Source organism: Moschus berezovskii, chromosome 26 (assembly GCF_049115385.1).
Source record: "Moschus berezovskii isolate FMDL1 chromosome 26, NW_MosBer_1.0, whole genome shotgun sequence".
NCBI classification, from domain to species: Eukaryota; Metazoa; Chordata; class Mammalia; order Artiodactyla; family Moschidae; genus Moschus; species Moschus berezovskii.
This window is the reverse complement of record NC_142485.1, coordinates 25,941,624-25,967,833: the sequence shown is the minus strand read 5'-3', so window position 1 is coordinate 25,967,833 and position 26,210 is coordinate 25,941,624. Positions and strand designations below refer to the sequence as shown.

At 37.5% G+C, this 26,210-nt stretch overlaps 1 protein-coding gene across 1 annotated transcript; it reads left to right on the top strand.

Moving 5' to 3' along the window:
- The first annotated feature begins 32 nt into the window (after positions 1-32).
- On the top strand, positions 33-25,218 carry FGL1 (fibrinogen like 1). Its single transcript, XM_055416487.2, has 8 exons — positions 33-598; positions 6,773-6,852; positions 9,663-9,843; positions 15,194-15,353; positions 15,584-15,681; positions 19,172-19,260; positions 19,525-19,712; positions 24,215-25,218. The coding sequence occupies exons 2-8, from the start codon at positions 6,781-6,783 to the stop codon at positions 24,372-24,374; spliced, it is 948 nt and encodes a 315-aa protein (XP_055272462.2). The 5' UTR covers positions 33-598; positions 6,773-6,780; the 3' UTR covers positions 24,375-25,218.
- The last annotated feature ends 992 nt before the right edge of the window (positions 25,219-26,210 follow it).

The following is a 26,210-nucleotide window of genomic DNA, read 5'->3' as shown; positions in this document are numbered from 1 at the left end:
AATTTGCCCCTCAGGGAATATTTTTGTGTATTTTAAAGATCAAATAAACTGTTTCATCTTGGCAAATAGTGCCACTTTTTTCTATAACTAAGAAAAATATGGCTTCTCTCCATATGGTAATTGAAATGACATTTAATCCATATCTTTATAGGTAAACTTTTATTATCATTAGTACAATAAAGCAAAGCTTCCACTGCACTTTGGTTTTACTTAAAGTGAGCATTACTGAAATTAGTCCAAGTACAAAAATTATCTGGATAAGCACAATAGTAAAAGATTAAAAAATCAGAGATATATTTTTATAAAGATATATTATTGGATCTTTCATAAAAATTCATACAAATAGGAGGGAAAAAAAGAAAAACATCAGAGTATTAGGATTTGTCCTTGAATCTCCTTTTTTAGTTTTCCTTCCAGTTAAACTGATTTCCTCATCTATTTATTTCTGGACTAAAGCCAGAATCAACATTGTCCGTTTTTCTAATCAAATAGCAGAGAAGCAATTACAAAGTCTGAATGCAGATAGAGGAGCCTGGAAGGCAGAGCAACTGGACCTCGCCTAAGCCGTGTCTCTGACTCATTTCTGACTTTAGGCAAGGTATTTAACTTCTCAGCACTTTGACATAATTGTAATAATGCTAGTTTGTTTCATATTAAAGCGGCTTGGAAAAGAGATTTAGAATTACATCTCTTTTCCATTCCTGATACATTCTGAATGAATTAGATGAGAATTTGATGTAAATAAAAAGATTTGCAACTTTAATATACAAAATAGAAAACAAAATGGACCATGTTATCATTTTTACCTCAGAGGTAAAAACTCCAGATATGTTGTTCTTTATTTCTGTCTTTTGGAAGTCAAACTTACTTGGCTTTTTAAGACTTTCATTGAGTATATAGTCTTGAGATAAATAACAAAAATACTGTTATATTTCATTACCAGAAAAAAGAGGGGGAAAGAATTAGAGGAAAACAAACCAAAGGGAGTCTCTAAGTCTATGTTAATGGGTAATTGTTTAACTGTTTTACTCTAATATGAGACACATTAGTATGTGTGACTCTGCCATCTGAGAATGCTGACTGATTAAATATGCTTCCTTCAATAACTTTTTCTTCTTTTTAATTTCTTCTATCTTGTATCGTCTCATAATATTAAAACATACCATTTTTGAAATTTTACATGCTAGTAATGTATTTTTGTTTGGTGACTGTGTTTTTAAAACTTACGTGTTAGCTATAAAACTTTATAGCCCTAAAGTTAATATTTTGCCTTTAATTTTAATTTACTATAATTAACTAACTTAAAAATTTTTATTGGGAAGAAATTAGACAACACTTTGAACAGTTTATATCAAATAATACAGTACATCAAAGGACTGCCATTTGAAACTGTTTCAATTTTGCAATAATTAAAAGTTTTGAGACAGCCCAAAGCAAAAGCATTGTGAAATAAATACAACTAATTGTATAATGAGGAGTGAATAATCTGATAGCTTCACCACAAGCCAGATTTGCAAAACAATAATGGTTACTGTAATGAATGATGGAGATGAGAATTTCAAAGCAAGTTTCTTATACCTAAATGTTTCTTCAATATTGTAGAAGATGGGTGGGGTAACTAATGGAGGCACTAGGGAACTTTAGAGGTCTTAAGATAGTCTCAGGAATTATTCTAAAGATGATCAAAGTAATGACTGTTAAAATATATATAGCCTTTTGAAATGCCTTATTGTTTAAAGATCTGCCAGACTAGGGGCTGCCTCCTTTCTCTGGGAAAGATCAGATTTGATTATTTTAATGGCAATGGATTGGAAATTTCAGGAGACCAAGAGAAACCTGCCAAAGCTTTTCACCAGCCCTTTATTTTCTACAAAATCTAACACATTGCAATCTGTATGTATGTTAAATAATTTCCCAGTATCTCCCAGAGCACTTTTAACACACACTTTTACTTGCACAAGAGCCAGATTCAGATACAGATTTAAGAACATAATTTTTTAATTAAAGTATAGTTAATGGTACCTTCAAATGTATAGCAAAGTGGTATGGTTCTATGACTTCCCAAGTGGTTCAGTGATAAAGAATTCACCTGCCAACGCAGGAGATGCTTGAGGTATGGGTTCAATCTCTGGGTCTGAAAGGAAATAGCAGCCTACTCCCAATATTCTTGCCTGGGAAATTCCATGGACAGAGGACCTTGGTGGACTACAGTCCATGAGGGCACCGAGTCGGACACAACTTAGTGACTAAATAGCAACATAGTTCCCTGAGGTATATATTAGGTACTTGTTGTTTACCTACTTTGTATATATTGTAGTGTGTATATGTTAATCCCTAGTTCCTAATGTCCATGCCCCTTTCCCCTTTGGTAACCATAAGTGTTCTATGTCTGTGAGTCTGTTCCTGTTTGGTAAATAAATTCATTTGTGTCATTTTTTTTTTAGATTCCACAAATAAGTAATATCATATGACATTTGTTTCTGTCTGACTTCACTTCAACTTAATGTGATAATCTCCAGGTTTATCTGTGTTGCTGCAAATGGCATTATTTCATTCATTTTATGGCTGAGTAATATTCCATTATATATACACACACACTTCATCGCCTTCATTCATTCATCTGTCCATGGACATTTAGGTTGCTTTCTAACTATACTTCAATTTTCGGAAAAAACTAACAATTTTTAAAGCTCTCTTTTTAACCTGATTTATTCATTTCTGAAATAAAATACTTGATCCCACAAATATATAAGGGAATTTGATGAACCAAACAAAAATATAATAATTTCAACAGATAATAGTAAAACAAAGTGAGGATGGCAAAAGTTTTCATAACTTAGTTCCTGACTCCTGAATATTGTATCTGATGCTGCTGGAAGTGAATTAAAGTAATGAAGATCTGGTTGCTATTATATAACAAAAATGAGATTACTTTTCCTACTGGAAAGAAAAAAGAAAAACCCCAATCAATAATCCATTCACTATATTTATTCTTTTCAGTCAGAAAAACAGTATGACTCACATTCACAAATGGTAGTACATTTTTATACTAAGCTTCCAATAAATATGAATCTCCTTAGTAAAAGTCTGTTTTATTTCTTTAGGCGAATTGTTTTCCCTCTCTGAGCCTTGTTTCCTTAAATGTTGATGACATTTGACCGGATGATCTCACTTCCTTTAATTATATTTTGACCATGTGTTCTAGCCTCATGGGATACTACTTTCTACTTCTAAAATCTCTTTTATGTGTTTTAAAAAAACATTTTCTATTTTTTGTCTTTATTTTCTTTTGCTTGCTTATAATAAAACAGTTATTCTTGCTTCTTTTTTTTTTGTATGATTATATGTAGAAGACTATAACACGTTAAGAAACTTCCATTATGTGGAGGGTTTTTTTGGTTTGGTTTGGTTTTACTTTTTGCTACTTAAATCTCATGGTAAATTTTAAAATTAAATAATAAGTGACTATAAGAGTACAAATGAGATTTTTAAAAATAGCAGCATATCTGTTATAATTTTGCTCAATGAATATATTTACTACCAACTGAAAATAAGAGTCAAACTAATAATTTATCATGAGATAGCTATGATAATGGCTTTAACCTCATTGGTGAAGTGCAAGTCACTCAGTCATGTCTGACTCTTTGCGACCCCATAGACTATAGAGTCCATCAAATTCTCCAGGCCAGAATATTGAGTGGGTAGCCTTTCCCTTCTCCAGGGAATCTTCCCAATCCAGGGATCGAACCCAGGTCTCCCACCTTGTAGGTGGATTCTTTACCAGCTGAACTGCCCATTAAGAGCCAAATTTTTAATATTTTAGGTATTAAGTTTCCCATTTGTTTTTCCTTTGGGGATTTTATAAATCCAAATATCTCTTCTTAAAATAATTCTTTTTTAGCAGGTTTGTGAACTCTGCCATGTGCTTTTTGTCCTGTTGTTGACGTTGCATGCAAAGTGTTTTCTCCTCTCTCTTTCTTCTCCACCTTGTCAATCCCTGTCTTTTCCATTTTTCTTTACTCCCTTTCCTAGTGGGGTTTTGTGAGAAAGAAAAAAACTTATGTGTTCAATCCAACCCAAGTCCCTAACTCCTTCTTAACACATATTTTCAAAATATACTTAGCTTGTTGTTTTCCCCCTGACAAGGATAAGCACAGGGGAGGAAGTATGTTACTGCGAACAGACCAGTTTTATGCCAAGGAAATCACATTTTTCCCCTCTGAGAAAGATTTTCCCTCTTGGGAAACTCTAAACTTATATTGGAGTCACTGCAATTTCAGTTAGATCCTAGGATACAACAGTTACCAAGATGTGGCCTTTGCCTTCAAAAACCCTATCCTAAACAAAATCATGGACAAAGGGAAGCAGTTGGAGAGAGACATGTGAAAAGCTGACCAGATGACAATCCTATCACCCGGCACGGTGCCTGGACCATAGCAGTCAAGCGCACACTGTTCCCTGAGTGAATGAATGCTTTATTGGTCTGTAAACATAGTATGAGATCACAGTGGAGGAAGTAATTAATTTTGTCTTGGGAGTTCATCTGGAAAAGTTTAGTTTTTATGTTTAACTACATATGGTTTCATGTATATTAAATTTCTGTTGTCTTTCTTTCCATTTTAATATTTATTTTAATTTCTTCCCCCAAATATTGCCTTGATGAGGCAGCTATATTTTATCTTCCCACAGCGCGTGCTAGCTGATGATCAGTTAGCGCTTGCTGACCCCCCGATTCTTTCTGTTTAGTGCTGCTGTCCCCTCTCCTTCCAGGCTGACCTAATGTTCCTTCACAGGAGCTAAAGGCTTCCTACCTGGAGAGCCCATGACCCCGAACCTGTATTCTGCATGGTCTTCCTTTCTATATACATATATGCCTGTTACACAAAGGGACACAAGATGCACAGGAGTACAGAGTCCCTGCTCCTTGACCTTCTCCAGTGAAGATCACTCTCACTTCTAAACACGACTGTGACTTATCCGTTCCTAAGTCCTGTGCTTTGTGAAGGAACATTAGGTCTTCAGTGACTTGACATCTCTGATCTATCATTTGTAGGATGAGGATAATAGTACTTGCCTTAGAGAATTATTTGAGGATGAATTAAGATGCTTAGAAAATGCATAGCCCAATATTGAAAATGGATAACCAACAAAATCCTATTGTATAGCACATGGAACTCTCCTCAATGTTATGTGCCAGCCTGGATGGGAGGGGAGTTTAAGGGAGAATGGATACATGTATATGTGTGGCTGAGTCCCTTCACTGTTCACCTGAAACTGTCACAACATTGTTAACTGGCTGTACCCAAGTGCAAAATGTTTTTGGTGTTAAAAAATAAATAAATAAAATTAGAAGAAAAAAAGTCTTTGGGTCAAATGCATAGCACAATTCTAGGTATGTAATAAAAATATACATCAGCCAGAAGTAAAATTGTGTGAAGTAAAATTTTATGATTTACCTAGGAGACCCTTTATTACTCTCTGTAATGTGTAAATTTCACATATTCTAAAAATTTACATTATGTATAGTAATGCTTCCCAAGATGCTCATGCATGCTATTTGCCCCTGAATTTAAGTAATGCCCCTCTCGTACTGTAGCTGTTTTTTGTTGTTGCTGTTTTGTATGGCCCCACAAGGATTGAGAACTACCTGTTTTGTTAAAATAGACTGAAAAAAAATGTGTCTATTAAATCCCTAAATCGTTGCTTCCCAAACTTTGCTGAACATTGGAAAAAGCTGGCAATCTTTTAAAAATTATAAGGCCTGACTGCCACCTTTAGACATTTGACTCAATTCCTGGACATGGAAATATTTTTAAAGCTCCTCAAGTGACCCCAGTGGGCAACAAAGTTTAGGACCCACTTTTTTAATTACATAGAAACTCAGAAAGAGATACATGGAAAGGACCTGTGGTCATAGGTTTTATAAGAATAAAAATAGGCTGACAAATAATTCAGTTTATTTCAGTTATTTTTTTAGCAGCAACCATAGGTATAAAATTTCTTTGAATATTATACAGATATTTCTGTCCTCTTAGGCTCCTGAGCTTCTAAAATTTATGAGAATTCACAACTCGTGGCATAGAGAAGTTATTTTGAGAATGAGCAAAATTTTTCATCAAGACTCATGACTTCATGATTGATTTTAAGAATAATCTCAAGAAATGGTAAAATTAATTTTCCTTTACAACTTTAAAGAGAACTTCAGGTTTTATTTTATCTCATTAGCTGCCTACACATTAAAACATTAAGAAAAGCAATTCATATTACCTCCTATTTGTTGTAACTTTTTTCTTACTTTTTCTCAAAATAAAAACAGGCTTCCCTTTACAAAATGAGTAACTAATCATTTAGCACTTATCACATGCCAGGGTATATGGAAAAATTAATATCAAAATGGCCACAGTCCTACAAAGAATTATGATGTCCATTTTACAGATCAGGAGCATTTTATAGTAAGCTGTGTGAGGTCACATCACTAGGAACTGACCAGCCAAAATATGGAACCAGGTCTTTGTGCTTAAAGAATCTGTGCCTTTTCCACACTCCAGAGAACCATAGTCCTGCCTCTATATTTGCAAACTGCTTCAATTCTCTACAAGATAACAGTGAGCATCCTTTTGTGGGGGGAAGCCTGGGAAAATCCAAGAGAATTTCCTTGGCAGCTCACAGACTCGACCTAGAGCTGTGTTTGACCTCCTGGATCACATTGAGTCAAGACAGCACTGGTCTCATAAAAAATTCACAGTAAGTTAAATTCTTTTTGTTCTTGCAGTTCTTCCAATGGGAAAAATGGTGAAGATGTTTAGTTTCATCCTTGTCACCACTGCTCTGGTAATGGGCAGGGGAAGCTGGGTAAGCTTATTACAAAAACTATTATATTTTTAACTCCTGGTTTGATCTTAATTTTCTTTTGCAAAAAAATCTATAGTAACTTGTCACTGAAAAAGATAAGGTGGAAAAATGAAAAAGATTTGTGGAAGCACCTGCCGTGTAATAGGCACTTATTAAGTGCTTTAAAATTTTTTTTAGAGTAAAAATCAGTATTCACACAAAGTCTTTTTGATTTACTAAGGTTATTTGGGTGGTTACATGGTAATAAGAATTTAAAAGTTCTTTCAGATTTACCTTGAGCTTTGTAATATTGGACACGGTCCATGTAAACTAAACAGATTATTTGAAAGTAATTGCAATGAACGTGTGCCTCCCTTCATGAATAAAAATGAGAAAACACTCATTTACTTAAAGTTGTAGAAGAAAGAAAATCCCTAATTTTTTTAAAGATTTCTTTTTCTTTGATGTGAACCATTTTTAAAGTCTTTATTAAATTTGTTACATTATCACTTCTGTTTTATGTTTTGGCTTTTTTGACCACCAGGCATGTAGGATCTTAGCTTCCTGACCAGGGATCAAACCTGCAACCCCTGGTTTGGAAGGTGAGATCCCAGCCACTGTACTCCCGGGAAGCTCCCCCACTAAGTTTTAAATAAGTTTACTAGTACTGTATATGTAGTCACATAAAAATTGAACATTCTTGCCCTGTAGTCCTTTAGTCACTTTAAATTGTATAGTTCACTGTATTTAACAATATCACAACCAATCTTCCGCTGTTAGAAAGCAAGGCAGAATTCCAGATGCCATAAAACGACTTTGCTGTGCATTTTTTAGACAGGTGTGACTGAGGGGGCTGAGCAAATAATTGGGTCAGAGAGAATGAAGCCAAGAGTGGTGAGGTGAAAGTTGCAAAAATACAAAATAGTCCTAGAGATGAACTTCTTTGGTGGTCCACTGGTTGGGAATCTGCCTACCAAAACAGGAGACATGATTTCGATCCCTGATCCAGGAAGATACCACATGCTGAGAGGCAACTCAGCCCATGTGCCACAGTTACTGAGCCTGTGCTCTAGAGCCCCGGAATCACCACAACTCAAAGCTGTGTGCTCTAGGGCCGGTGCTCTGCAACAAGAGAAGCCGCAAGGAGAAGCCTTCACATCACAACTAGAGAGTAGCCCCTGCTTGCCACAACTAAAGAAAGCCTGCACTCACCAACTGACAAAGACCTAGCACAGCCAAAAATAAATAAAGAAATGAAAAATTTTAAGAAAGGGAAATAATCCTAGAGAAACAGCCAGGAGAGAGTCGGTGATTTGGGCCTGGAGATGGGAGAGAGGGGGCCTCTATGGTCATTCTCGTTCACTTGTTATAAGACTTTCAGTTTTGAGGTTGAAGTTCCGTTTTTACATTATAGTCCTTCATAGTGAAAAAACGTACCTCTTTCTTTTTCCCAAATAGGATATCTACTGTTCAAACTGCCTTCCAGAGTGCCCAGAACACAGTAGGTCCTCCAATTTGTGGAAGAAATATATATAAGGTGCTTCCCTGGTAGCTCAGCTGGTAAAGAATCTGCCTGTAAAGCAGGAGACCTGGGTTTGATCCCTGGGTTGGGAAGATCCCCTGGAGGATTATGGATGGAATATATATAAGGTAGCAGATAAAGATAGGAACAGGAAGTTATGTGAATATAAATTGAGAAATATACCTGACTCTAATTAAATGCCTATAAAAAGAAATAATATAAAAGTAGTGTAAAGCACTTACATGTTAAAAATTGTAATTTCTCAGCAAACATTTGCATTTATCACAGGTGATCATGACATGAGCTTCTAACAGAGATGTCAAAGTAAAAATGGGAAAGTGGCAAAAATTTGTGTTTTGTCCTTTTTTCTCATGGTCCCCAAGTAACTCTTCCAGTGTTGAATACTTAAGAGCCTTTATTACAGCTTCTTGGTCTCAGTAGCTCTTCCCAGGAGATCCACCTCTGCAACTGCCCTTCCCAACTCACCGCATTTGCTTTATTTCTGGAGGAATCTGCTCAGTCAGATGCCACTTTAGAAAGTTACTGATAAACTTGTTCATGCTCAGCATTCTTGGGTTATTTGCCTTTGTTGAATAAAGTAGCTGATTCAACTGAAAAACTCAGGCTTCTCCATCCCTTTTTTGAAGTCACTGAGGGAAAAACACTATTCAAAGTTAAAGTGACTCCAGTTGTATTTCTAGCAACAGGTAAATGGGTAAGATCCTTGGGGACAGGAGGAACTGAAGAAGCATCCTTTATAAAGATGGCCATGTGTCATCAGGTTATAAGCATTCAAATATATTTTTAAACATGTTAATACCAAAGGATCATTCAAAAGCCTCGTTTATTTTAGAAAGTGCCACACTAGTCATGCATAAAGCACTTTCCTGTTAAGAAAGCACTCAAAAAAAAAAGAAAGCACTCAGGAGAAGACATATTGAGATTGAGAGCTGGGACCTTGAACTGGATGTGAATCCACACTCTTCTTGCCTGCTGAGAATTTTTGAGCAAGTTTACTTAAAGATGTGCTCTTTCCTACCTCATGGAATTATTATGAGGATCAAATGAAGCAGCGACTCTAAAGCTCTTAGCATGGTCATTCAGATTATAGCATTTTTTTAGTCAAAAATTTCTTATTCTGGTAAGCCATAATTTAGTTTTCTTCAAATACATGGTTTTAGGACCTCTAAACACTTCCTGGTTAGAATACTATTCTGAAATGGAAACTGGGGACAAAATTGAACCATAAATTTGGCAACTCATTCCGGGGGCTTATTTTCTGTAAGATGAGATGCACACTACTTTGCAGGCTCTGGAGAACTGCCTCCAGGAGCAGGTGCGGCTCAGAGCCCAAGTGTACCTGCTGGAGACCCGGGTCAAGCAGCAACAAGTCAAGATCTCACAGCTTTTGCATGAGAAGGAAGTCCAGCTCCTTGATAAAGGAGAGGAGAATAGTGTCATTGACCTTGGAGGCAAGAGGCAATACGCAGGTTAGAATTTATTTTTATTTCTTTCTCCTTAATTAATTTTTATTGGGGTATAGTTCATTTATATAATCTAATTTTCTTAAATGTTTCAATAACAACATTGGGGCTTCCCTGGTGGTCCAGTGGTTAAGATTCCACCCTTCCAATGCAAGGGGCATGGGTCCCGTCCCTGGTCAGGGAAATAAAATCCCACATGCTGTGCAACCTGGCCAAAAAAAAATTTTAAACCAAAGTTTATTAAAAATAATAATAATAAAGATTTTTAAATAAAAAATAAATTTATGACACATTTAATGATAAGATAGATAATAAAAAGTGAAAGTCGCTCAGTCGTGTCTGACTCTTCATGGAATTCTCCAGGCCAGAATACTGGAGTAGGTAGCCTTTCCCTTCTCCAGGGAATCTTCCCAACCCAGAGATCGAACCCGGGTCTCCCACATTGCAGGCAGATTCTTTACCAATTGAGCTATGAGGGAAGCCCCTCAGATAGATAATAGACATCCTATGTGACTGTTTGGGGTATAACAGCTAAAAAAATTTCCAGAAGTCAGTAGATCTGTATTTAATATTCTTCACAGATGTTGTAACCATGAAGGAGGAGAAGGAGGAATAAACTATGAAATATAAATCCAATTCAATTTCACTTTATTTTTCAGCATACAGGAAAACTACTGGAGAATCTATCAAGAGCAAAAAAAAAAACACTCAATAAACAAAATACGTAATAACATGTAAATTCTAAAAAAATACATAACATATTTAGCATAATATATAATGTATAAAATATATAAAAATTTGCTTACACCAAAGGGTATGTTTTTGGTCTCCATAAATTTAAAAAAAGGTTAAATATTTATGTATGTGATCCATAGAAATAAATTTCTTTTTTCTTATTTATAAGTTACTGTATTAGTACTAAAGCAATTATTTTCTGAATCCTAATTCATCTCATAGTAGAAAACACCTAATTACATACAACCTGCTAATTTTTGAAAATAATGCACAAATCACATGATTTTTATACAACATATAGTTAACTGTATTTTTTAAGCTTTTGGGTGTGATTGAATTATATGCCTTTATTAAAAGATTACCAAATTCACACTAATTGTTGACAATCACAACAGCCTTTTAGCATCATCTGTTCAGCCAACACGACCACTAGTTTAACCATGTCCCCTTGTGCAGGAGCCCCCAGTATTTACGAGACAGTATCTCAAAAGGCAGTGTGTGTAGTGTTTAAAGTAGAGACTCCAAAGCCTGGGTTTAAAGTCCAGTTGCCCATGTTGCTAGAAGAGGCCTTTGAGCAAATAACTTGACCTCTTTGTGCCTCTTATTCTTCATCTGTAAAATGGGAGTGATAAGGATCCTGTTTCTTTGGTGTAAAGATCAAATAAGTTAATAGATCTAAGGAAATGCTTACAAAAGCATTTCTCATTTAGCTCAATGAATGCCAGCTCTCTACCTACATTATTATACCTTCTCTCCTTTACTTTCAGAGGAGAGAGCCCACCAATCCTCCCTACAGTAATATTGCAACTTCCTCTCTCTCCTCTCTCATCTTATGTTGCCTGGGGCTGAGGATGGCATTCCTGGCATTTCCCAGCATGCTTTGTGGCATGTGGCTGAGCTCAGGCTGGCCTTCCTTTGAGTTTAGAATGTGGGGTACTTAGTGCCTTTGATTCTCAGTCACCATTCTGGGACAAAAGGAAAAAGTTCATTTGGCTGGCTGGCACGTCCCTTTGTGAAGCTTCAACATTCATGCTTCCAGCATGGTTTGCTTTCTGCTTGAGCAGAGCATATTCACCTCACCCAGTTTAACACAGTGTTTGTCAAACAGAGGGCAGGAAGTCTTGGCCTCACTCTAGCATTATGTAAGTATCCAAAAATTCTTTTTTAAACTCCCATGAACACAGATCTCTCTAACCCTACCCCTCTTCTGCCTATTCTCTGGGGTGGTTGAGTGAGTCAAAACATTTTGAAAATTGTAGTTTGAAATATCTAGGTAATATTTTAAACCCTCTATTGCTTGAACTTTCTATCAGAGTAAAAGTCACATTTTCCTAAGGCATGCTCCTTAATCTATTTTCTATAAGAAATTGAGCTAGTGGCATTTTTTTTCCCCTTTGGGTTTTGTTTTTGTTTTTTTTTCGGTGGAAATCTTTCCTCTGAATCTTAAGTTGTGTTTGGCATTTTCCTCTGGTAAGATCAAAAAATTTTTAAAAACTTAAACTCGGAGTTGGCATAAAATAAGAACAAATAGAAAATGTTGGCTGAAAACTCCATATTCACAGAGTTTTCCAGAGGCAAATGTTATAGCTAATTATTTCCGTATTTGCTTGGGAAATAGTCTGAACCTTGTGAGTCTTTACTATTCAGCTGTTTGGTAGGTGGTTAAATGTAAGCAAAGAGCTCTTTTCCTAACAAGCTTATACAGAGTGAAGTAAGAAAGAGAAAAATAAATATTGCATATTAACACATATATATGGAATCTAGAAAAATGGTACTGATTAATCTATTTGCAGGGCAGGAATAAAGATGCAGACATGGAGAACAGACTCGTGGACACAGCAGGGGAAAGAGAGGCTGGGACTAATTGAGAGAGAACCATTGATACATACATTACCATGTGTAAAATAGCCAGTGGGAGGCTACTGTATAGCACAGGGTGCTCGGTGACAACCTGGGGTTGTGAGGCAGGGTGGAAGGGACGCACAGAGGGAGGGGATATATGTGTACTTATGGTTGATTCACCTTGTTGTCCAGCAGAAACCAACACAACATTGTAAAGCAATTATCCTCCAATTTAAAAAAAAAGGAAATGGGGGAAAAAAATCTGCATACTCTAATGAAAAATGCTGTGCAATGTACTTGACCATAAGATGTAAGCTTTTGAACAACCTTGAACTAATTTTAGATAATCATTTTCACAGTTTTTCTTCTTGTTTAACTGCAAAACAGGATTAAAAAAAAATAATCCAGGATGTGGAAAAGAACACATGGACTTCTGAAACTCAAAAATAAATACATGATTAAGGCCTAACTCATTAGAAAAATGGAGAAGGCAATGGCACCCCACTCCAGTATTCTTGCCTGGAAAATCCCATGAACAGAGGAGCCTGGTAGGCTGCAGTCCATGGGGTCACTAAGAGTTGGACACAACTGAGCAATGTCACTTTCACTTTTCACTTTCATGCATTGGAGAAGGAAATGGCAACCCACTCCAGTGTTCTTGCCTGGAGAATCCCAGGGATGGGGGAGCCTGGTGGGCTGCCGTCTATGGGGTCGCACAGAATCGGACACGACTGATGCGACTTAGCAGCAGCAGCAGCATTAGAAAAATGAACATCTCACCAAAGCAGTAGTATATGATGGGTCTCAACCTGATTAGGGTTTTAGAAAGTGACTAAGGTTCTTTATTATTGTTTCTCCTCTGATTCTTATTGCCTGTTCAATCTATTTAATGTGGGATATATTTTATTTGTAACAAAATTATAGACAATTTGGCATCAGAACAGTGAAAATGAAGAAGGAACTTATACTGCTGCTGCTGCTGCTGTCGCGTCAGTTGTGTCCAACTCTGTGCGACCCCATGGACTGCAGCCTACCAGGCTCTTCCGCCCATGGGATTTTCCAGGCGAAAGTACTGGAGTGGGTTGCCATTGCCTTCTCCGACTTAATATGCTAAAAGAATGAAATTGTCAATCAGGGCAAGAAATGTTTTATTAGGTACAATTGAACATAAAACATTATATTAGTTTCTGGTGTATAATATAATGATATGATGTTTGTATATATTGTGAAATGATCACTACACTAAGTCCAGTTAACATCTATCACCATTTATAGTTACAGAATTGTAGGAAATATTTTTTTTAAAAAAGAGGAAATGAACAAAATGATAAGGGTAAAATTTGAAAGTTAGTGATGTTTAATTATAGTATCTTTATTCAAAAGTCTGTGATTGGGTATCCTTGAAACTATCTCTTTACAGTGGCCATTAATTCAACTACCCTAAAACACAGCTGCCTGGGCATCTAAACAATAGCAAGTTCGTATCTGCCATATGGGTTTCCACGGTGGCTCAGTGGTAAAGAATCCACCTGCAATGCAGGAGGATTGTGGGAAACAATCCACCTGCAATGCAGACGCCAAGTTGATCCCTGGGTTGGAAGATCCCATGGAAGAGGGCACGGCAACCCACTCCAGTATTCTTGCCTGGGAGAATCCCATGGACAGGGAAGCCTGGTGGGCAACAGTCCATAGGATCCTACAGAGCTGGACGTGACTGAAGTGACCTCGGACACACATATCAGTCGTATTCTCTAATTCAGCACAGATCAGCTTAGATGAGACCAATGGTTATTAATTTATCCCACCCTCACATGATTTAAGGAGAAGGCAATGGCAACCCACTCCGGTACTCTTGCCTGGAAAATCCCATGGACAGAGGAGCCTGGTGGGCTGCAGTCCATGGGGTCACTAAGAGTCGGACGTGACTGAGCAACTTCAATTTCACTTTTCACTTTCATGAATTAGAGAAGGAAATGGCAACCCACTCCAGTGTTCTTGCCTGGAGAATCCCAGGGACGGGGGAGCCTGGGGTGCCATCTATAGGGTCTCACAGAGTCAGACACGACTGAAGCGACTTAGCAGCAGCAGCAGCACGTGATTTAAGAAACAGATATTACTTTTTGGTGACAAATTGGTAGCTTCAGTGGTCAAAGAAATACCAGCACAGAGACGACCGCAGGGATGAAATAATAGAAACTTGCAGTTTTTAGCAAAAACATTTAAGAATGCATGGATTCTTAGAAATTTCAGTGGATGAGTAAAAACTCTGGTGAGACTGGGAGGTTATAAGAATCTAACAAGATTACTATTTTGAGTTCATTTCCAGATGTTCAGAATGATTTATAATGCTGTAAATCAAGATAATCTGTATTAAATTGTTTGGTATTATATTTCTACTTTCATTTTAGTGCCATGAGAGAAAAAAGCTCTGTCCTGTCTGATAAAGATATGTTCCACTTAAATATACTGTAATTAACTAAAACGTAATTTCAGACTCTTCTAAAAAAATCAGAAATTAGAAACCATATACCTATTTCACCATTTTATTTTTTTATTTTTTCCATGATCATATCAAGAAGACAGATGATAATTATATCATCTAGAACAAAAGAACTTCCTAGTAGCCACTGGAAGATGTACAAGATGCAGTTTTAAACAGCTGATTATCTCCATCATGTATTTATCTGTCTCCATTAGTATTGAGTAATCTCATTCAGAGGCTCCCTTTAAAAAATAAAAGACACATGACAAATATTAAATTACTTTGTTTTCCAAACAGATTGTTCAGAGGTTTTCAATGACGGGTACAAGCAGAGTGGATTTTATAAAATCAAACCTCTCCAGAGCCCAGGAGAATTCTCTGTTTATTGTGACATGTCTGATGGAGGAGGATGGACTGTAATTCAGAGACGATCTGATGGCAGTGAAAATTTTAACAGGTGTGAAAATTATGACATAAGGATTTATTTGAAGTAGTAAATATGAGGTTTACAAAAGTTAAGCCTCTTTATTATACCTGAAGTGTATTAGAACTTCATTCTTTCTTTCTAAATAAAAGTACATTAGCTAATCAAGAAGATATTGTGGGTAGGGGTAGAAGTGTGCACCTTGGGTACTGCAAAAGTCCGTTTGGATTTTGCTAAAGTCAGCTTTCACTTTCATTTTTTAGAGACTGGAGTGACTATGAAAATGGCTTTGGAAATTTTGTCCAAAAAAATGGTGAATATTGGTTGGGTAACAGAAATCTTCACTTATTGACCACACAAGGTAAGGTTTACCTTATGCCAAATTCACTGGAAATACAACAAAGGGAACACAACTGTTTTTCACTAAATCCTAGACAATAGAACTAATTCAGTAACTACTATGATTGTCAGACGGCCAATAATCCCTTTTGGGAAATAATCTCCTTTGTAAAAGGTGGCTGCTTAGACCTAGGTTGTGGGAGAGATATTTCTCACGTACATTTTTCTGTTTCTGGGAAGGAAATCTACTGTCATAATCATTCTTTTAAATGACTTATATGACTCAAAACATATATATTGTGTGTATAACAAGCCACTTACCAATTTAGTGACTTAACTCTAGCAGCTGGGTGGTTTTGCTCATTAGGGCTAGGCTCTGCTGATCTTGCTGGGCTTGCTCAGGAGCTGGTGATCAGCTTCCTCATCAGTGGGAGGCTGGCTGTCCAGCTCACTCCACATGGTCCGTCATCTTTCAACTGGCTAGCCTGGACTTGTTCTTGAAGCAGAAGGAGAGTTCTAAGAAAGAGAACGAAAGCACATAACTTACTTGAGACCTAGACTCAGCAATGGCACACAGTCACATTGCCTTCTGTTTTGGTGAAAGCAAGTCACAGGACCAGCTCAAGATGTAAGGAGAAAGGAAATAGGCTTAATGGGAAGACTTACAAAGTCCCATTGCAAAGGGAAAGGTGAAGAATTATGGCTGTTTTTGGAATCAAATACCGTAGACTATAAATGTTCTTGTTCCCATCCCCCTCCAAATCTTAATTTGAAAAACTTCCAAGATATGACAAAACTGGAAGAGATTTCAACCTACCACCTAGATTTTACATTAACATTTGAATCCTGTAACTTTCCATCGATCCATTTTTTTTGACATTTCCAAGTATATTGCAGACATCTGTATCATTCCCTCTATTTGCTTTTGCATGGATGTCTTTAACTAGAGTTTGACATTTGTTTAAAGTTCTGTTCTGTTCTGTTCCGTCGCTCAGTCGTGTCCGACTCTGCGACCCCGTGGACTGTAGCCTACCAGGCTTCTTCGTCCATGGGATTCTCCAGGCAAGAATACTGGAGTGGGTTACCGTTTCCTTCTCCAGGGGATCTTCCCGACCCAGGGATCGAACCCGGGTCTCCCGCATTGGAGGCAGACGTCCAAAGTATCACTAGTTTAATCATATATTTTCCAAGCTGCCCTTTTCCATGTTCTTTTGCTCCAATCCTTTATCTTCCTTACCTCACTTTGTACCTGAGATTGTAGTCAGTTCCACTCAAAATTTGATTCTTAATGTTTCATAAAAGGCAATTGAATTGCTCAAGAAAGCATGCTAAATCACACTGGCAAGGCACTAATTGTAAGAGCAAGGTTTATTCATTCCAAACAAGTTAAGGAAAGTGATTTGTGTGTCTATATTCATAATAGTATCATTATAATTATAGAGATCTTAGAAACACCCCAGAATAGTAACTTAGGATGGGTAATCCTAGAAATCTAAAGCTTTCTTTGTACATTCTTCTTATGATCAGTGTTCTCTAAATTTCAAAGTATTTATTATCCTACTGGTGTTTTATGATAGATATATAACATTCATCATACCAGTTTCTGTTTCTTTTACATGTTAATATGCATCTGGTTTTTCACTGAAACTATGAAAACCCCAAGAAGTAACCTGTGGATCCTTCTAAATATACAGAATTCAAACTTATTAATTAATAATAGTGAAGGACAGGGAAGCCTGGTGTGCTACAGTCCATGGGGTGGCAAAGAGTCAGACATGACTGAGCAACTAAACAACAACAAATATTATTAATTAATTATTATAAAAATAAGATATTATTTTTCAAATTATTATTAAGTATGTATTTGTCCAGATGCACTTTGGCAACATATCTGCTTCACATTTTCATTGGTGTTTCAGGCTGGCTACTCTCATGGTAGCAAAAATGTATTTATCAGTTCCAGGTGTCACAACTGCATAGAACATCATCCCAAGGAAAAAAAGTGACTTTCTCCCTACATTTATTTTCTTTCCTTTTTTTTTTATTTTAAATATTGTGGCTGTACCACAATATCCCCCATGTGCGGCATGAGGGATCTTAGTTCCCAGACCAGGGATAGAAGTCATGCCCTGTGCAGTGAAAGCACAGAGTCTTAACCACTAGACTGCCAGAGAAGTCCCCCTGCATTTCTTAATTATTAGAACATTTAAAGCTAAGGAGGTGCCTCTTTAAAATAGCTTTATCCCCATTATATAAATTTTGGCTGGAAGTGTTTGCAGTAAAGTTAATTTAGAAATGATCCAAAATTGAATTTCTATTTACTCATTGACTAAAGAGATATTTAGATGGTTACCTAAAAGTCTAAACCTCTTCTATAATGCAAAGTATTTTTTAGGAGCATTGATTTAGCCTTTATTTCTGCTGTAGTCCACTTCAGTCTTAGCTCACATAACATTTACTACCTTTTGATCAGATTAAAGTGGCCTCTTCCTTGAAATCCCACTTTAGAGAGTTCCAAGAGTCAAGGAATCTGTGGGGCCAGAGAGACTCACTCTGGCGATATAGAGTCCAGCATTCTCTACTGAAGAAGCCTTGACTTTGTCTCCAGGACCTATTCATGCCCCTTCTTCATCTGTCCCCCTGTAGGAAAATTGTACATCTGGTGTGTGCACCCCTAAGTCTTTGGGGAAGTGAAGAGACAGCTTTTATTTTGGATGTCAACAGAGCTTGGTGTGCAGTCTGGAATGTCCATAAGTGTGGGAAAGGCCCTTTGCTCTGTGTGATGGTGACTGGGGTGGGACAAGAGAGCAGGCTGACCATGGGCCAGGTCTGCATGACCTGCTGCTATATTCCAGCTTAGAACTGGGAGGAGGCTAAGACTCTGAATTCAAACCTGATCTTACTGGTCATTGTGAAATTTTATTTATCAAAGTAGAAAGATTGAATACAAATATATTATCTGACTGTCAGTTTGATTTATAACTTTTTATGTTCCTAACAATAGTTCTGTTTCTGAAAGAGTAGTCTTTGTTATTTGCAAATGATGAGACAATGAAGAAAAGCTGATTACTTGATGGTATCAACTAATTCAGTCATTATTTAATGTTGAAGATGAACATTCTTACCGAAAGTAAGAAAAAAAGGTCAACTTTTAAACTTCTTAAAACTTCTGTTAATTCACTGTTAGATTTCTTAATCTATGTACTGAAAAATGACTTGCTTTCTGTTGTTCATTGCCAAGTGAATTACACTGGCTCTTATCTATGATAGATCTAGTAGAAATTTTCTACCTTTAATATTACATTCCTAACTTTTTCCAAGTAAAATACACAATAAAACATGCATGTTGTAAATACAATGGAGTCGCTGTTTATTCTTTGAAAGCTGACTCATGGTAGAAGGAAATGGTCTAAGTAAAATAGAGCCACAACCTGTTTTTAAGCCTCAGTAAGTAAATGTCATCTCATACATTTAAAAAAAAACCCCACAATTCCTTTTTTTTCCCTTCCTAGGAGACTACACGTTGAAAATCGACCTTGCAGATTTTGAGAAAAATAGCCGTTATGCTCAATATAAAAATTTCAAAGTTGGAGATGAAAAGGTACTAACTTTCAAATAAATATCACCAAAAATTTATGTGTAAAACATACAATATAAAACCCAAAATCAGGGGAAACAAAAATCTGCAATAGAGTCTGATCTTTTATTTATTAAATAAGCCTGTTTTAAAAATAGTAATAGAGAAACCCGGGCGGGCTACACTCCATGGGGTCACAAGGAGTCACACACTACTGAGTGAATGAACACACACACACACACACACAATAGTAACAGCTGATCATGGAAATCGCCTCTTTTTCTTTAGAATTCCTATGATTTACATATTGGGGAATATTCTGGAACCGCTGGAGACTCCCTTACTGGAAATTTTCATCCTGAAGTGCAATGGTGGGCCAGTCACCAAAGAATGAAATTCAGCACGTGGGACAGAGATAACGACAATTATGAAGGGAACTGTGCGAAAGAGGATCAGTCTGGCTGGTGGTTTAACAGGTTTGATGTTTCATAAACACAGTTGCAATGGCATTGATGATATCTGGCTGCTGCTGCTGCTGCTAAGTCACTTCAGTCATGTCCAACTCTGTGCAACCCCTTAGATGGCAGCCTACCAGGCTCTCTCGACCCTGGGATTCTTCAGGCAAGAACACTGGAGTGGGTTGCCATTTCCTTCTCCAATGCATGAAAGTGAAAAGTGAAAGTGAAGTCGCTCAGTCGTGTCCGACTCTTAGTGACCCCATGGACTGCAGCCTACCAGGCTCTTCCATCCATGGGATTTTCCAGGCAAGAGTACTGGAGTGGGTTGCCATTGCTTTCTCCAGATATCTGACTGGTGGGCATTAATTATAACGTATGGAGGAGTGTTGGTCTGCTTTGTAATACTTGTATTATTAAGTAATCATCTTTATTAGAATCTTTCAGTAATGAATTAGCTTTAAGGATTTGTTCACTGTGTACCTTAGTCAAGCTTGAAAGATACATCATAGAGAAAAATCAAATTACTGCTTTTATAAAGATTGTTTGCAAATGGAGTTACGGGCGAGTTATCATAAATAGTGGGTCACAAATTGATACAAAGAAATACAGAGCATTTTCGACATTCTAATAACCAGGTAGATCTTCACCTTCTCCTACCATGTTATTGTAAATTTTTATGTGTAATACTGTTTTACATTTACTGTGACTTTTTAAAAATCATTCAACCCAAGCTCCTCTCAATGCATAAGTTTCCTCTAACATTCCTGAAACCTAATTCCATCTTCTGGTTGAATACTCTAATATTACTTTATCAGCAAATTCATTCCATTTTTGATTGTACTAAATCAATTTTTCTTTTTTAAATCTTTTTTTGTGTATTAAAATTTTGGGGGGGTGCTACACTGTGGGGCCTGTAGGATCTTAGTTCCCTGAGCAGAGATTGAGCCCAGGCCCCCAGCATCGGAAGCACAGAGTTTTAACCACTGGACCACCAGGGAAGTCCGCTATGTCAACTTTTCTTCATTTTCTTGTATTAACCTGAAATCTTGCTTCTTATTACTTTGTCAGTTTTTTTTCCTCAGTAGTTACAGAGTAACTGTATTCTTTTTCAACATAACTCTTCGAGTGCTGGATAAGAAAATATTTACTGTGCTCCTCGACGTTTTCTCTTCTGTAGGCTAGGAATTCCTCATTCCTTTAACTATTCTTCACCCAGGATGATTTCCAGACAGTACCCTTTGTTGTCATCACAAAGTTAAGGCAGGAATGGAAAAATTCAGTCTTCCTTAAAAATAACCTGATAAGCCCACTATGTCTACAAAGCAGTTGTGCTCAACTGTTACACCATACATGGGCTTTTTATTTTTTTTCTTTAGTACATGGCCTTTGAACATCTCCTTTTGTCTTTAGAAGACAAAATATTTAGACACAAACATTCCATTACAGAATCCTTCGTGAGTATGTCTGGAGTGCTGAGTTTTCCATGTAATTGAGGACTAATCATTTAAATTCCACAATCCAAATTTTAACATGTTTTCATTATGTAAATACTAATTAAGACATAAAGAATCCCCTGTCTTATTAAGTGGAGGTATACCAGACATAGATCTATTTTTCATGAAATCATGAGAATCCTCCTTATGAACATCTTGAGGAGTTATGATGTGTTGATTTTAGAGTCATAGATTCTATAGAGGTACAGTTAATTGTATATAGTGTGGAATATCAAGTTGAATCTAAGTAGTTGCATAAACACTATTTTATCTGGATTTTGCTTCTTTCAAAGTTTGAGTCCATTTAAATTTTGGTCATTTGTAAAGGAAGTGGAACATACACAGCAGTGAGAGGGGAGAGAAAACCAAATTTATCTTTCCTACTTAACAAATCAAAGGTGGTGACAATCTTTTTCCCTTATGGTTTTCTTGTTCTCTTTAAAACCATATTTATCACCTTCTCTTTATCCTCCTTTTTCTTCCCCTTTCCCTCTAAGTTAGCATTATGTAAGAATTATCAACATTATATAAAACTTGTCTATAATTTACAAAGTCTCAAGCACCCCTTAAAATAACAGAATTCCACACATGGAAATAACAACCACATTGGTTAATATTAGCAGGAGATCAAAACCAAGTACCTACCCAATTAAATGATAAGTGGCACACAGTTAAACGTGGAATAATAAATGATTTGCTGCTAAGTCACTTCAGTCGTGTCCGACTCTGTGTGACCCCATAGACGGAGGCCCACCAGGCTTCCCCATCCCTGGGTTTCTCCAGGCAAGAACACTGGAGTGGGTTGCCATTTCCTTCTCCAGTGTGTGAAAGTGAAGTCGCTCAGTCATGTCCGACCCTTAGCGACCCCACAGACTGCAGCCTACCAGGCTCCTCCATCCATGGTATTTTCTAGGCAATAGTACTGGAGTGGCTTGCCATTGCCTTCTCCGAATAAATGATTTACTTGACTTTAAATATAGGAGTTCAGGGAAGACAAAGAAAGGCAATTCAGTTGCAGGAGCCACCCAAGGAAACTCCATTATCCTTGGAGTCAAAGGAGATTGTGCAGGTGGAAAGTCAGAAAAGCTGAAGAGAAAGTCAATTGTTCCAGCAGCTCAGCGCTACTTCTTCCATGCCTGCTTCTGCTGTGGTTTATCTCCATCATCCTCTTCCTCCTTATTCTTGTTTTGTTCTTATTTTTTTCCTGTCCCACAGTTCTTCCAATTTTCATAAAATCTTGGCATTTCTAAGTTTTACCCACCTACTAGGCATTCCTTCTCATCATAGCAAACCAATCACTGAGTGTTGATGTCTTCTCTTCTTTACCAGTGTAGCATCTCCTGTGTGTGCACAAGGCTACTTCTTCACCAAGGGAGCCCCAACCATCTCCCAACCTAGCCCCAAGTCCAGGCTGTTCTAGAACCTGAAAGTTGCTGGGAAAGTGGTCTTAGAATTGCTAAGGTTTGCCATGTTGACCAGAGTCAGCTTCCTAACAGGATTCAAATCACAGACTAAATAGAAAAATATTAATATATGTAGTAGATATCTCTAGGAAGATAGAATATGTCAAAATGTGTATTTGGGAGGCTCAATCTAGGGTATTTTCTCTTTTGCCGTTACTTTCCATGCAGTTTTAAAAACATAATGGGCTCTTAACACTTGCACATTTAGCATACATGGTTTTGATTAGTTACATCAATTTAAATTAGGAGGACTGTGGGGATAATTAGCAGGAAAGAATTATGAGGGCTGGTAAGTGAGGCTGGTCAACCACTCAACATTGATGGGTAAATTATATGCTTACTTTGATTCAGTAATTCAGGCACTTTCCATAAATTTTCAGAACTGTTCTTTTGAATGTTCTTCTATGTCCCAGTGTCTGAAATCTTTTCACTGGTTGTAGCAATAAAGAAATATATATTAACTAATTTAATAACAGTACCCAGAAAATTATTGCCTACTCTTTGTTTAGCCATATTAGGAGCAAAATTTACAGATCCCAAAGAGGAAGGGGGACATTTTAAAATTCATGATAACCTAACCAGTGTATCTCGGTTGGAACAACATAGGTAAAAATAATAAACTCAGCAATTAAGACAGATGATCATTAGTTGATGACTGGAAAACTTTAAATCATGGTTTTGGTTTTGTTTCTTTACCCCTTTGAGGTTAAAATAATTGATATTCTGGTGACTCAAGAGGGAGGAAGGGAATTGAAATTATGAAAGCTAAGTCTTGGCAGCAGATGGATGAACATTTTAAGTGTAAATTATACAGGGAAGCTGGCAAATGGAGCAGCACGCCACACCCATACCACTCTTGCTCAGGCTCAGGCTTACCAGGTCATGCTTTTGTTTGCTTGTTTTTCTTTCTTCCTTCCTTCCTGCCTCCCTCTCTCTCTGTCTCCCTCTTTCATTTCCTTCCTTTCTTTCTCATTTAAAGTCTATTAAGAACAGAGCTACTTTTTTTAAATCAATATAAGTGGGACTTCCATGGTGGTCCAGAGGCTAAGACTTTGCGCTCCCAATGCAGGGGGCCCCGAGTTCGGTCTCTGGTCAGGGAACTAGATCCCACATGCTGCAACTAAGAGTTTGCATTGCTGCAATGAAAATCAAAGATTCTGCATGTTGCAACTAAGATCAGGTGCAGCCAAATATAAATAAATAAATATAAGTGGCCTGGGTTTTCTCCTGAGAGTTGTTGTGGTACTAAAACCCACCAGTTTAAAAAACTCACGTTGTAGAAATCTCTTGGCTTTTGGAAGCTGCTAAATATTCTCTTATCCAAAAACAGCACAGGAAATTCCCTGGTGGTCCAGTGGTTAGGACCCTGTGCAATCACTCCCAAGGGAATGGGTTCAGTCCCTGGTTGGGGAATTAAAATCCCATAAGCCACAAGGGATAGCCAAAAAAGAAAAAATGGCAGAATTCAGAGTTAAAATGTTTTCAGCCATTTGTTCACAAAATAAGGGTTTCAAAGGATATTTTTCTAGTCTGATTGCTTTGTGTTTATTTTTCCTCCCACTAGGTGTCACTCTGCAAACCTGAATGGTTTATACCACAAGGGTCCCTACACCGCTAAAACGGACAATGGGATTGTCTGGCACACCTGGCATGGATGGTGGTATTCCTTGAAATCTGTGGTTATGAAAATTAGGCCAAATGATTTCATTCCAAATATTGTTTAATTGTCCCTGCTGGGGTTTCGTTTCTGCAGTTTATCTTGGTTTAAGTGATTTGAAAAATGTAACAAATCTGAACATTCACATATATGATGATGGCAATTATTATGTGCACTACTTTTCATTCCTCACCAAATAAATGTAGATTATATTAATATCTATTGAATTTATATGTGCAAAGGGCTCTGATAAGAGGTGATGAGCAAACTATAAAATCGTACAGTATATACATGACTTGGGAGACAACACAGCATCAGTTCAGTTCAGTTCAGTTCAGTCGCTCAGTCGTGTCCGACTCTCCGCGACCCCATGAATCACAGCACGCCAGGCCTCCCTGTCCATCACCAACTCCCGGAGTACACTCAAACTCATGTCCACAGAGTCGGTGATGCCATCCAGAGTCGGTGATGCCATCCAGCCGTCGTCCCCTTCTCCTCCCGCCCCCAACCTTTCCCAGCATCAGAGTCTTTTCCAGTGAGTCAACTCGTCCCATGAGGTGGCCACAGTATTGCAGTTTCAGCTTTAGCATCAGTCCCTCCAATGAACATCCAGGATTGATCTCCTTTAGAATGGACTGGTTGGATCTCCTTGCAGTATAAGGGACTCTCAAGAGTCTTCTCCAACACCACAGTTCAAAAGCATCGATTCTTCGGCGATCAGTCTTCTTCACAGTCCAGCTCTCACATCCATACATGACCACGGAGAAAACCATTGCCTTGACTAGACGGACCTTGGTTGGCAAAGTAATGTCTCTGCTTTTTAATATACTATCAAGGTTAGTCATAACTTTCCTTCCAAGGAGCAAGCGTCTTTTAATTTCATGGCTGCAATCAACATCTGCAGTGATTTTGGAGCCCCAAAAAACAAAGTCTGACACTGTTTCCACTGTTTTTCCATCTATTTCCCATGAAGTGATGGGACCAGATGCCATGATCTTTGTTTTCTGAATGTTGAGCTTCAAGCCAACCTTTTCACTCTCCTCTTTCACAGCATAGATATATAATAAATTACATATGAATGCAGTTTATAAAATACATGAGAAAAAGTTTAGCAAATGATGGATGGCCAAATCAGCTGCCTGGATGGTAAATATTATGAGTTAGCAATGAACTAAGGTGTCTGACTGCACATATAGAACTTTAAAATACAACCTAGGATCTTAATCACTATGAAACATTCTCATATATTTTTCGGATGTTTATGTAGACTATACACTTCTTTCAGAATCCTCATTTTAATTCTTTTATCAATCTTGTAAGGCATTATTGTTGTTGTTGTTCAGTTGCTAAGTCATGTCCGACTCTTTTGTGACCCTATGGGCTGTAACCCACCAGGCTCCTCTGTCCATAGGGTTACCCAGGCAAGAATACTGGAGTGGGTTGCCATTCCCTTCTACAGGGGATCTTCCTGACCCAGGGCTCAAACCCATATCTCTTGCATTGGCAGGCAGACCACTGAGCCACCAGGGAAGCCCAGGCGTTATTATCCCCACTTAACAGAGCTGAGAATATATGGATCTAAGACAGTTTGACTGCTTAACATTTAGAAAACTAATAAGTAGGGGAACAAGGACTCAAATCCAAGTCTTCTGATGCAAAATCAAATACTTTGCATCCAGTCTACAGCTTCTGCCAGCCTGTGTCAGACACAGAGGACACACTTCAAGTCCACATGAAGTTCAGTTTTTTAGCTAAAGATATACACTAACCCTAGATCTTCCCTGTACCTCAGATGGTAAAGAAGCTGCCTGCAATGCAGCTGACCTGAGTTCGATCCCTAGGTCAGGAAGATCCTCTGGAGAAGGGAATGGCGATCCACTCCAGTATTCTTGCCTGGAGAATC